Genomic DNA, 13795 nt, shown 5'->3' on the forward strand with positions numbered 1-13795 from the left:
GGCAATCTGCTTTACTGAAAATCAACTGATAAACCCCATCCAAAAAAAATACCTTCACAAAAACATCTAGAATAGTGTTTGACCAATATCTGGGTACCATGGCCTAACCAAGTTGACACATAAAATTAACTGTCACAGTACCACTCAGGAAAACCTAACACAAAACATCTGGGTTTATCCAACAGCTGCATTAGAGCAATATTCTAACCCCACTGGGTATTCACATACTTCCAAGCCCCCTTTGTAAATTCATACCTTGTGTTTCCTCCTCATTACTGACTTATCCTGGAATGCCCTTCTCCAGCCTTGCTTCCTTTACCACTGGAAAAAGTCTCCTCATCTTTCAAAGTTCAGATCAACTGTCAACTCTGAGATACTTTAATACCACATCCTATCCTGAAGCATTAATTCCTTCTCAGGTCCTTTCTCCATGTGCTGTTATAACACTGATCACATTGCCTTGCAATTGCTCGTACACCAAACGTCAGATCAGCAAAGGGGTTAAAAATGTAAACTCTGGCTCCAGACTTCCGTCCATTTAATTCCTGACGTCAGCAAGTTATCCAACTGCTTTATGCCTTAGTTTCTTCATCTATGAAATGGGACTAAAGTAGTACTATACCAACAGAGTTGTAGTGAGGACCTAATGACTTACTATATGTAAAACTTTTAGAACTGCATGTAGTAACCACTCCAAAGAATGGTAGTTATTTTCATTCTTACTGTTATTGTTGCTCTCTGATTCCTGTGTCGTGTGGAAAGACTAGGTGTTTCTGGAGGCCAGGGACATTATCATATTCCTTTTTGCATTCCTCCTAATATTGTGCGGGATATACCAAGGGTCTATAGACATTTCTTGGAGTGTACAGTACCTTATACGTGTAGGGTGCTCTACAATATACAAAGGCTGGCAACGTTATCGCACATTTAAACCTCATTACAACCTTGCGAGGTCGTTAATACCCCCATTTTACAGATGAAGAAACTGAGAAGTAGATATTAAATGAATTGTCCAGTGTCACACACGGCTGGCAAGTGGCAGAGTCTCTAACTCCAAGGTCAGTGAGAAAGAAGTGCAGGGATGCCAGAAATTCGGACAGTTTTCTTTTCTGGCCCAGGTAACTACCCTTCCCCCTTCCACTTCCTTCTTCTTACTGCCAAAACGTAGACATTCAAGACTGTGCAAGCTGGAAAAAAGAAAAAGGAGGTTTCCATTCTCCTAGGAACTGATTTCAGGAGAAGGTTATTAATACAAGATATCCTCGGCCGTGACCGTGGCCTCTTCTATCTTGGTCTTAATCTCCGGGAGGGGAATCTGACTGATGGCCACCACAACCAGGTTAGTGGCGTGGGCTGAGGCGCTGGCCACGCAGATCCAGAACGACTCTTCATACTCCTCCTCCACCACCACAAAGCGGAAGAGTTTCTCCTGGAAGTTGGCGATTCGTTCTGTCAGGTCGTGAAATTTTACCGCGGCCATGAAGCTGGCGATGGCCAAGGCCACGACTCCTCCTGAAACCCAGAAAGGACACCCTCATGCTCAGCTCTTTTCCTTGCAATTCAACCACTAGATGTGAGGTGGCTTTTCTGTGGCACAGGCAACAAACTTGCGGTGTAAAACACGCTTAGGGCAACACAAATTTTAAAATGCTTTTAAAAGCAGCAGATAATCCACTGCGTGAGGGGCGAGAGGTGTGGGAATAAGCTTCCTATCAGACCTACTTTGAGCCTCGACTCTGCCACTTTTTCCCTTACCCACGGCGGGGCAGGGTGTGTGTGTGCACATGTGGATAAGCTCAGTCTCTAAGTATTTCAGCCTGTGTATGTAGACCTTGAGGCATCTGAGGGAAGAGACAAGAGCGTCGTACTGGGCAGATTGGGGGATCAGAACGGAGGGCTAGACTGTTCTCTCCTCCTCAGTTATCCTCTTTCCAAGCTTAATGATAAGAGGAGATAAGAGAAGGAGGAAAGGAAAGGAGAAAGGAGAAAGCTGGAAGATTTCAAACTTCATGTCCTTCCCTACCTATTGCTTCAGACTTTGGCCTTCCGAGTTCCCTCCGTTTCTCTTTCTCTCTCCATCTTTCTCTCTCTCTTTCTCTCTACTTCTCTCCTGCCCTGATTTTAATTAATATTTAAAAAACACATTTATTATGCCCTTTGTTTAGGCTATTACTTCTTATTGAAGAAAATTTGGATGCCAGAGAAAATCACAAAGATGAAAAGACAAATATGCTCTTTTCCTAAAAGCCAAATATAAACACTTTGAACATTTTAGTATATTTCTTTACATTTTCATCTCTTTAACAAAATTAGTATTATGGTACTCTTACTGCTTTACACTTGATTTACTTCCCTTACTTGAATATTTTTCCATGTTGTTCAATATTCTGTTAAAGCACCACTTTAAACTGTGTATGATGTTTTATACTAGCGACACACCTAATTATTTTAAGTTTAATTAAGTGTGACCTAATTTCTGGATATCTAGATTGCTGCCAATTTTTTGATAGTATAAAGTGCTGCAGGAAACTCCTTTTAATGTACATTTTTTGTGCTCTTTTCCTGTTATTTCCTTAGCATAAATTAATGTTTGGAATTGTTTAATCAAAGGATACTCGTATTTTTATGCCTTTTGAGAGTAAAGTTTTGTCACATTGCGTTTTTTAAAATACTCTTGTCAACAGAGCTTGAGAGTACTGTCTCTCTGAGGAAGGGAATTGACAGAGATAAGCATTTATTTCAAAAGCAGCATTGAGCACTTTCTACATGCCAACCACTGTGAGCATTCAGGCAGAGATAAACAAGTCTACATGGGAGTGAGCCACGTTTATAAGAAATTCTACAGGATGGCCACAGTCTGCAAACATAGGCCAATACGTAATAATTGATTTACTGACATTACATTCTAATGCATGATAAAACAACATTACTTGTTTCTATACTTTATGGTCATCCTGTATAAAGTAAAAGGTAGTGAGGGGTTACTGCCATCGGGATACCTTGACCATTTGACCTGGGTTTTCTGAAATCATTCTTGGGATTTTGTTACTTTCATTACAGGTGATTTTTTCAGTGCTGAACTAAATGTGAATTAATTTCTGTATATCAGATACTCTCCCAAATCAACACACACACACGCACACACACACACACACAACTTTTGTCTTGGAAAATAGGTCACGGTGGTCATAGATGATTAAAGAAAGGACAAAAGGCTTAGACTCAGTTATACCTGGGTTGGAATCCTGCCTCTGTTACTCATCGTTGTGTGACTTTGGGTGTATCTTTTTTTTTTTTTTTTTTTTTTTTGGCGGTACGCGGGCCTCTCACTGTTGTGGCCTCTCCCGTTGCGGAGCACAGGCTCTGGACGCGCAGGCCCAGCGGCCATGGCTCACAGGCCCAGCCGCTCTGTGGCATGTGGGATCTTCCCGGACTGGGGCACGAACCCGTGTCCCCTGCATCGGCAGGCGGACTCTCAACCACTGCGCCACCAGGGAAGCTCTGGGTGCATCTTTTAACTTCTCTGAGCTTCAGGTTCTTCACCTGTAAATATGGGTCTAATAATACTGCCTCATAGAGAGGTTGTGAGGTTTATACAAAATAAGGCATGTAAGCCCCCCAGGTCCCTTCTCTTCTGTCCTTTGTGAGGTTCCTTCAGAATCACAGCAGCAGTCCCACATCCTCACTCATCCCATGGTCCCCTCTTCTTCACCCACAGCTCTCTGTCTTCTCTCTTCTCTCATCCCGACCTCTCTTCGCTGCTCTAAGTCCTCAGCCACTCATGCACGCTAATACTTCAGTTCTTTATGATGACAGAGATTCTTCAACTTTTAGTAAAAAGGATATTCATGCCCATCAAGGAAGTAACAGACCCAGGGAAGTGAAGGCTGAGGTGGGGCATTTTAATTCCTTCATGCCTTCTGCCCACCTACTTGGAACTCAGCCTCCTGATGGCATGGACAGGAATCTGTCTCCCCAGGGGCCTTCCTTACCTGCGAGAACGTTCCATAGACAGATGCCCCCGGGGCCGTTGACTGCCCGGTACGGAACCTGGATCATGTTGAGAATGGCAAAGCCCATGCTGACCAGAGCCAGCGCCAAGGCCAGGAAGAGGAGAAACAGAATTGTCACGTGGAGGCCTGCATTGAGCTCCTTCACCAGGTGTGGGAAGACTGGGGAGAGAAGACACAGCCAAGATGTCAGCCTCAGAGCTTGGCTCCAGTTCGTACGTCCCAGGCTTGCTTACCATGAAGGCTTTAGCAGAGGGGAGTGAGGGCAAGGCAGCAAGTGCTGGGTTTTCAAAAAGCAGGAGACTTCCTGAGACGAATTCATGGCCCCCAGATTTACCACTTATCAGTTGGCCAACAATCTTCGCTTCCTTGGGGGGCTGCAAAATCAGAATGTGCCCCAGCCGGGCGTTTAAGTTGCATCGGCCTCGCAGCTCTGGGATCTGGTGTGAGCTAATCCGTACAAGCTCCAGATGGTGTTGCTTTAGCAAAGGAGGCTGGCAAGAGAGTCAGTCAAAAAGGCTGATCGATCACAAAGCTTTCATCTGGGTCAGAGAGTAGCCTTCATTAAATCAGAAAGGTAGAAGTGGTCTCAGGCATATCATGAAGAGTATAGAGGGGTGTAGCAAAGTGAAGCCTAGATCTGGCATCCAAAGTTCCAGGTTCAAATCCCAGCTTTGCTGATTTGCCACAATTATAAAATATTTAGGATCATCTAAACCCTACTTCTCCTACCCATCTTACAATATTGAGGGGGTCAAGTGAAGGGCATAGGAATAATCGTAGTGCCCACTTTGTGGGCACTAATGCAAAGCTAGGAGCATCATTTTGGATTCCCCATAATGATTCAGTAAGATAGACATTAATTCCCTGTGTATGATGGACATGTAATTCTCATGTTGCACTTTATTAGAATATTAATTTGCCATATTAATGTGGCAGGATAATTTAGTGAAATATTAATTTGGATTTGTCTTCTCTATATTTCTCTCTATGTGAAGATTACATGATATATCATAGTAGAGTGTTTAAATATTGTCTAGGAAAGAGTCCGTTCTCAAAAATGGCAACTGTGGTTGTTATTTTACCCTCTGACTTGGGAAAAGTCATGTGAGTTCTCAAGCCTCAGTTTCCTCATCAGTATAATGTGGATAGTAATAGTTGCATAGGAGTTGAGTGTAATCAGCATTTACCGAGCACAGTCAGGGGCCAAGCCCTTTCCGTCTGTTATCTCATCCGATCCTTGTGACAAGGATATGAAGTAGATTTTATTAAACGCCCTTACCCACAGGCTTGGAGACACCAAGTTCCTTGTCTTTGGGCAAGGTGATCCTGACCTCTATCCAGGACCAAAGTCCTATATATCACATGGTATATAGAGTTTAGAGTCACTGATTTCAGTTATTGTAAATGAATGATTTAAAATGATGAAAGCTAAAAAACTCCTGGGGAAAACCCCTTCCTCTGCAACTACTCCAAAGTTTCTACTGAATACCTCCTGGTCAAATCTGGGTCCATCTTGTGAATTCCAACCTCCCTCCTTAATTACTTGATACAACTGACCAGCCCGTCTGTGGCCCCAGTTGGGAGCCAGGACTCAAAGCTTTCCGGGTTCCACTCACTCCCTGACCCCGTCCCGCTCTGGCTCCTTTGCTGGCTCACCTGCCCATTTTTATTCATAGAAGGCTGGTGTCTCCCAAGCCTGAGAACAAGAATTTTTGTCCTTCTTCCTTTGAAGTGTCCTTTCCACTCAGAAGTGTCCAGACACTCCACAGTTATGTCTTCAGTTCTGATCTAGCTTTCTTTCCAGTTCTGTATTTCCATGTATATTTATCTCTATGTGGTTATCTCATCAGCATCAGAAACTTTACCCTAGAAAATGAACTCCTTCCCGTGGGATTTTTTTCTGTAGGACTTCTCTCTTCCATTTCTTGTCCTTACATTTCAGTGTCCTTTAGATTTTTTTTTTTCATTGCAAACTCACAGCACTTTTTCATTCCAAACATGGTAGCTTATGCCTGATTACCTAATTGTTTCATAATCCTGTTTCTTGCCATGCAGCCCTTAGGACACATAACCAGCATAATAATCCTCACCAAACACTTAAAATAGAAAATCGTCACCTGTGTGATTGGCAAAGATCAAAAGGTTTGCTAATACACCATGTTAATGAAGGTGTAGGGAAGGAGGCAGTTGTCAAAACTTGTAGGGATATTAGTTCATACAATGTCCTTAGAGAGCAATTTGGCAACATCTATCCCAGCAATTTCATTTCTAGGAAAAGCACTCCCACGTGTGCTCAAAGCTGTATATATCGGATATTCATTACAGTAGCAAAAGATTGGAGAAAAAACCAAATCACGAGTCAATAGGAGATTGAATAAATTAAAGCACGGTCACACAAAGCAACTTATAAAAAGAATTAATCATATCCATATAATGACATGAACCCATCTCCAGGTGTGATTTAATAAAAAAATTGAGAAATAACCATATTATGATGATGGGGCGAGGGGATTTGGGGCATATGGAGTGATACGGAGAGGGATGGTGAAAGAATACCCAATCCTTAGCTTCCGCAGTAGGAAATGTATTGACTATATTAAAAAAAAAACAAATCTTTACTGATAAAGGGCTGAATCTCATTCAGCCTCCACAATCATGGGCCACACTCCAAGGCTCTAGATCTCCCAGTTAATTGGGATCTTATTATTTTTTACATATGTCATTATTTAGAAATTCAAATCTTCCCTCACGAGTTTTCATGCATCAGTTCCTTCTATTAATAATTTCTTTAAGGGGTGACTCTACTGTTGCTCTTGTCACACAAGTGCCATCCCAGGAGACCTGTTGCCTGCTTGCCTTTCATATTTGTACCCAGTTTCCAAAAGCTTGAGACACGTCTGACTTAAGGATTACATTTAAGTTTCCAGCTTGAAATCCATGACCATAAGAGGATACGATCCATGGTGACAAGTGACAATAGCTACACATATTGAGCGCAGACTGTGTGCCAGCACATATACACTTTCTCTCTTTCACTGCTCACGGCAACCTTCCCTCACGCCTACAGATGCGTAAGTTAGAGTCTTAGAAATGAGAAGTTAAATAGCTTAGTCAGGTCACCCAGCCAGGAAGTGCTGGCTTCAGGATTTTGCCGCAGATAACTTGGATAAGCAAAGGTTTAAAAGTTTAATCCTAGTACAGCTGGAGGTCTAGAGGTCTTATTTTGAATTTGAATATATAGTCTTATGGTGTACATATTAAAGCTAACCCACTTGAATCCCAGAAGTGATTAATCATCCTGTCAGCAACTCAAATTAGATAACTATCTAATTATTAAGTAATTTGTTTGCTCCCTACTCCAGAGACGTCCAGCAGTCCCTTTTGCCCCAGCAAGGCAAAAATTAATTTTAAAAAAGAAATAATTGATAAATTGGATTTCACTAAAATGAAAAAATTCTGCCCTGTGAAAGACAATGTCAAAAAAATGACAACACAGCCACCGCAATGGGAGAAAAGAGTTGCAAAAGACACATCTGAGAAAGGACTGTTATCTAAAATGGACAATGGTAAGAAAAGCCTGAGATCTGAAGTCAGATCCAGGTCTGGCTGTTGACGGAATGCTTGGGGGTGGGAGATGAGGGGGGAACCAGTGAATTAAAAATGATCAAGCACATACTTTGTATCAAGCACCACATCAGGTGCTTTTACAGAAATTATTTCATTTATTGATTTCTCTGACCTCCAATTTCCTCATCAGTAAAATGGGCATAAATAAAATCTCTCCTCTAGCGCAGAGTGGGTTGGAGGAAATGAACAAAGAGGTGACAGCTTGAGATATTAATGTGTTACTGCCCAGTGCTCATTTACTGCCTTTCTCTTTCCCAGATGGAAAGCTTCTGGAGGGCAGACACTCCTCTGTCTAGTTTATCCCTGTTTTCCTAAAAGCGCCAGGCCCATAAATACAGTACAGCTGAATAGGTGAACACTGCTAAATTAGCGTTTGTCCCTTTCTTTCCCCAGCCGCTCAAACTGCTAGATTGGTTTGTTTTTATTTCAGAAAGTCTGGGTATAAAAAAGGATCTTAATTAGGATTATGCTGTATAGTTCTCTGCTCTTCTCCATGATTGGTTTGGAAATTGACTCTCTTGGGTGATTCTAGGGGAGACCCCTATGAAGGTGCGAATTTAGGCTGTTTGTCCATGAGACCCAATCGAACTTTCCTACTCCAGTTTACAAAGCACTTTCACACCCCGCTTCTCCGCTGATGTGCACATGGGCCCTGGGAGCAGGGATTTTTTTTTTTTCGTTCTTCGGAACAACAGTGACAGTAGCAGGAAAATCCTGATTCCAACTTGGGGTTTGGGGGCTCTGATACGCCCCATAGCTGCCTCACACAAGTAGGTGGTACTGGCTCTAGGAGCTGTACATCTAAAGGTAGAGAGACTCACCTCTGAGGCTAGAGAATGTGGTAACAGACGCGGTATCCCTGGGTGGCATTGGTGTAAAACCAGCCAAAGCCAGGAGGAACCTGGCCCCAGCTCCCGGTGCAAGTTTTCAAAAAGAATCACATCATGGTTATACACCCTCCTCTGGGACCCCACCCAGGGCAGCCAGAAATAAAACTTTCCTGAGTATTATCCTGCTCAGAAATAATATTAAAAAGTCCTTTATGATTCTTACACAGTTCTGATGTTTCAGAGAGCAGACCACGTTAGATGAACCCAGGGGACTTTTTCCCATAGTCACCCCTCTGAGAAGGAAGAGGGAGGAGGGAAAGGAACATGTACTGAGTGCCTCCAGTGGGCAAACAGTAAGTGCTCATTTGCTTAGCTTATAGCTTCCAGGGCTAGAGGTAGTTTGCATTTCTGTGAGCTGGGATGGCAGGGGTTTAATTAGCATCACAGTGGAAGGGCCCAGTCTTGTCTTGCCCTCCTTTGGCCTCCTCCTTCTGCAAAGCCTGTCTCTGCTTCAGCTGCTTCTCCAGAAACAGTGCTTGTGCTTGGTGACCTCCTTAATTATCCTAGGCCCACCATCTGCCACTCCACACCCTCTGTCATGGGTTGCATTCTGTACCCAGCCTCAAAAAATGGGTTGAAGTCCTAACCGCCAACATCTCAGGATACGACCTTATTGGGAAATAAGGTCTTTACAGAAGTAATCAAGTGGAAATGAGGTCATTAGGGTGAGCCCTATTCCAGTAAGACTAGTGTCCTTATAAAAAAGAGGAAATTTGGATACAGAGACAGTCATGCACAGAGGGAAGACCATGTGAAGAGACTTAGGGAGAATGCCATGTGTAGAGTGGAGGAATGTTGCCACAAGCCAAGGAATGTCTGGGGCTACCAGAAACTGGAAGAGGCAAGGAAGACTCCTCCTAGAGGTTTCAGAGGGAGAACGGCTCTGTCAACAACCTGATTTTGGATTTCTACCCTCTAGAACTGTGAGAGAATAAATTTCTGTTATTTAAGCCACCCCGTTTGTGGTACTTTGTTATGGCAGCCCTAGGGGACTGACACACCCTCCCAAATGACCCCTCAGTCGTTTCTGACAGGAGCCATCCACCTGCATCCTCCCATCCTGGAGAATTCACATCCATCCACCACCTCCCCAACATCCAGAATTTGCTGAATTCTGGGAGAACAGTAAAGACTACTAGGGTAACACGCCGCCTTGGGAAAGTTGCCAGTCACAGATTCCCGGGGGAACAACACACAATGGAGGGTGGGAACTTTAGGGTAAGACCGACCAGGGTTGGAGACTGGCTCTGGCACTCAAGGCTCTGTGACCTTGATCAAGTTGCTTAACCTCTCTGAGCCTCATTCTTCTATCTGGCAGGTTTGTGGAAGATTAGTATAGCATAGGTCACATGTCTGGCATCTTGTACGTGAACATTCAGTATAAATGAGTTTAAAAGTACTTTATCGATATTCATTCAACCAATGTTTTTGAATGTGTGCCAGGCACTGTTCTAGGGGCTTGGTATCATCAATGGACAAGATCCTTGCCCTAATGGTGCTATATACCAAAGGGGTGGAGACATAATAAATAATAAACATAACAGATAAATAAATGATCTAGTGTATAAGAAGGTGGTTATGATGGTAACGTGGTGTATCATGCTATATAATTACATAATTATATGGGCTATTTTTATTATGTTCCCTGAGCACTGGCTTGCTTATTAAAGTCTCTGGAGTATTGTTGCTATTGAATCTATTGCTCCCTTGTTCAAGCTTTGGAACTTCCTTCGTGAGGTTTGTTAATTTCAATTCCCTAAAACTTACACAGTACTATATATAAAGTAATCAACAAGGACCTACTGTATAGCACAGGGAACTTTACTCAATACTCTGTAATAACCTATATGGGAAAAGAATCTGAAAAAGAATGGATATTTGTATATGTATAACTGAATCACTTTGCTGTATACCTGAAACTAACACAACATTGGAAATCAACTATACTCCAATATAAAATAAAAATTAAAAAAACCCTATTATCTACAATTATTTTAAAAATTGTGCCATTCCCCCCTTTTTGTGTGTGTATTTGCGTTTTTTTTTTTTTTAATTTATTTGTATTTGGCTGTGTTGGGTCTTCGTTTCTGTGCGCGGGCTTTCTCTAGTTGTGGCGAGTGGGGGCCATTCCTCATTGCGGTGCGCGGGCCTCTCACTGTCGCGGCCTCTCCTGTTGCGGAGCACAGGCTCCAGATGCGCATGCTCAGTAGTTGTGGCTCACGGGCCTAGTTGCTCTGCGGCATGTGGGAACCTCCCAGACCAGGGCTCGAACCTGTGTCCCCTGCACTGGCAGGCAGATTCTCAACCACTACACCACCAGGGAAGCCCAATGTATTTGTGGTTTTGAAACAACCTCAAACTTCAGAAAAATTGCAAGAATGGTACAAAGAAATTTTTTTTTTCCTTCTGAACTATTTGAGGGTAAATTGCCCCTCCAACCCTGGCACTTCAGGGTCAATTTCCTCAAAAAGGACCTTGTCTTTCACAACCACGATACAACTATCAAAATCAGTAGGTTAACACTGGCATATGACTGCTGTTTAATCCTGACACCCTGTTCAAGTTCCACCAATTGTCCCAGTGACATCCTTTATAGTAAACTGACCCAGCTCAGAACCAAGTACTGCATACAGCTGTCATCATCCCCTTTTAGCATGTCCTATTTCTTTGTTTTATTTATTTCTTTATGTTAAGTGTGTTTTCAGCTTTTTATGTTATGTTTTTAACAGAGCTTTTCAATATCCCTGGTCCAATTTAATTTCTGGGTAAATATAAATATTCCCAGCGATATTTTTTTTTGCTATACATAACAAATATATATATCCTTCATGTGTATAAATGATGCCAATTTGTATCGTTATATTTGTCAATGGTTCCAGCTCTCTGTCTTTATACGTTTAATAAGATACCCTGCTCAGGATTCTAAAAACTACAGTTATGAAATATAGAAATCATATAATGAATAAATCCCTTATCCCCTTGCATTTGCATTATGCTGATTAATTATGATTTTGTAGGATACTGTTCTCACCAGCAATCTAATTGTATGAGTCTAAAGATGTGCAGAATATTGCCTTTTTTGTTTCAGTTTTTCCTTCCCAGAAGATCCTTCATAAGCTGGTCTTGGATTCCTGCTCTATCTACCTGCTGAGCAGCTCTGCTGTGACGCTGGATGGCCGCCCGCCTACGTCAGTACCTGCTCACGTTCATGGACAGCAGCCTTGCCCGAGGTCTCCTTGCCAGGAAATATCCGGGTTGAGCTTTGAACCCAGATAGTCTGATTCCAGAGCCCAGGCGCACAGCCCTTTTGCTTTTTCGCAGACTCTGAAGCGTTTATATAAATAGAAGAGGAAGGGTCATTTCAGCGGGTCGTCTACACCCTCAGGCCACACTGGCTGAGCATACCCAAGTCCTGTGACCTGGGTCTAAAGTTTTCCGCTGGGTGACCTCAGGCAAGTTTTTAACCTCTCCAAGCCTCAGTGGAGTCCTCTGCAAACTGGGAATGTTAATAATTCCTTCTTTATAAATTTGTTATAAGGCTTAAAAGAGACAAACCATGTAAAGCACTTAGTAGAATGTCTGAACATGTAAGCACTCAATATTTTTAGTGATTATTCAAAGAGGTAAACTACAAAGATATACAAATCCCTATTTCTAATGTTTCCATAAGCCTCCACAGAAATAAAAGGTCTCTTCTGGGTGCTGAACAAGAGTAAGTCCATGGCTTACTGTGGATTAAGTCATTATGCCTTAGACTGTAGTGGCACTTGAATTTCGCATTCAGACACAAGCATCCTTACGAATATTTAAAAATAAGTGTTCTAAAGCAGGTTTCGTGCCCCCCAGTATACTCACTCGTGAATTGGGACTGGCGGCCCCCAAGCCCGCATTGCCGCACCTTACAACCGCGGAAGAGTCCGTAGTAAATGTCCCCAATGAATTGGACCAGCTCTGGATCTGTGGCATTGACAAGATCAACTCCAGTCTGACAAAGGATTTTCCCACTCAGCCAGTGGGGCAATGCCAGGGCAACGATGATCAGGATAAAGGAGGAGAGGCTGAGTAAAGATGCCAGCCCATACCACGTCTTTTTGAACCATCCAGGCATCCTGGTGGGTGCAGGTCATGCCCCAGGTGTCTGAGCAACAGCGGGGGTCCTTGACATCTTCCAGACACTCGGCAATCCCCTGCTCTAGGGTCAGCTCTTCCAAACACACTGTTTCAAGATTTCAGGTCCATCTCCTGGCCCTCCCTCAGCGCCTGCCTCCACAGCCCATGTTTACTACAACTGCACTGGAAGTCTCTACAGAGACGTCTTCACCTGACTGGAGTGTAGAGGAGTGTGTTACCGAAGGAAGTAACCCTATATCCCCCACTAGACTAAGGTTTCAGCAGAGGGCTTAATTGTTCCTTGTTTCAAGTATTTGAATAACCCTGGTGTGGACCTCTTAATGGCAAGGAAGTTATTAGCAGGCGTAACCAGGTAGATCTGACTATAAAGAGATGCTAACCAGTCTCAAAAAATGCATACGGTAGAAGGAAAACAAAGATGGAATGATTAGCCCTTGAACATTGCCAACAATGCACCGTATCAAATGTTGATCTCTTTGATGCATGCCCTGGCATTTCTTTCTCTAAAATGTCACTGCTGTCAGAATCCCTAGAAGTGTTATTAATACCACAAAATGACCTCTGTTCTCAAGCCTTTTAATTGAAATGTGTAAACAAGGCTTTATGATTCTTAAATTTATCACTGGGTGAATCTGCTGCGGGTAAAATTGCAGCCTGAGTCAGAGTTAATTTGTGACTGTTGGGGAAACCTGGACCCCAACACGTACAGCCCCCCTTTATCTCCACCCTTCCCCCCTGCCCCCACCTGTTGTGTCACCTGAAACGGGAAAGGAAAGTGTTTTTCTAATGTGTTAGCAAATAATAATCTCCCATCACCCTGCTGGGGTCTTTGTCTCTCCTAAGAGTGAAGATCTGTCCTTTTCTTTTGATTTACTGGCACAAGGAATGAAATATTCCACGATTTCTATCTTATACTGTGGCTTTAAAAATTTAACTTTTAGTCTATTGCTGAATGTCAACTTCACATCATGTGAGACTGGTAACAGTCATTGTCAGTAGCTTTGGGGGCAAAGTGGGGCAGAAGTGGCAGTGAAATTCCTTATTTGGTCACAGAGCTCTGGAGGGAGTTCAGGAGGTTGCCCTGTTAACCAACAGGACTTCTGGGAATCTCACTTGGAGAGCACAGAGGGGCAG

General features: G+C 43.0%; 1 protein-coding gene across 1 annotated transcript; it reads right to left on the bottom strand.

The window, feature by feature from the left end:
* Positions 1-1233: 1233 nt before the first annotated feature.
* Positions 1234-12740, bottom strand: CLRN2 (clarin 2). Its single transcript, XM_027102810.1, has 3 exons — positions 12386-12740; positions 3993-4172; positions 1234-1512 (listed from the first exon to the last, which is right to left on the bottom strand). Exons 1-3 carry the CDS (start codon positions 12636-12638, stop codon positions 1247-1249), a joined length of 699 nt encoding a protein of 232 aa, XP_026958611.1. The 5' UTR covers positions 12639-12740; the 3' UTR covers positions 1234-1246.
* Positions 12741-13795: the final 1055 nt, after the last annotated feature.

This window comes from Aethalodelphis obliquidens, unplaced genomic scaffold (genome assembly GCF_003676395.1).
Source record: "Aethalodelphis obliquidens isolate GAN/ISIS:26980383/991018 unplaced genomic scaffold, ASM367639v1 scaffold6, whole genome shotgun sequence".
NCBI lineage: Eukaryota > Metazoa > Chordata > Mammalia > Artiodactyla > Delphinidae > Aethalodelphis > Aethalodelphis obliquidens.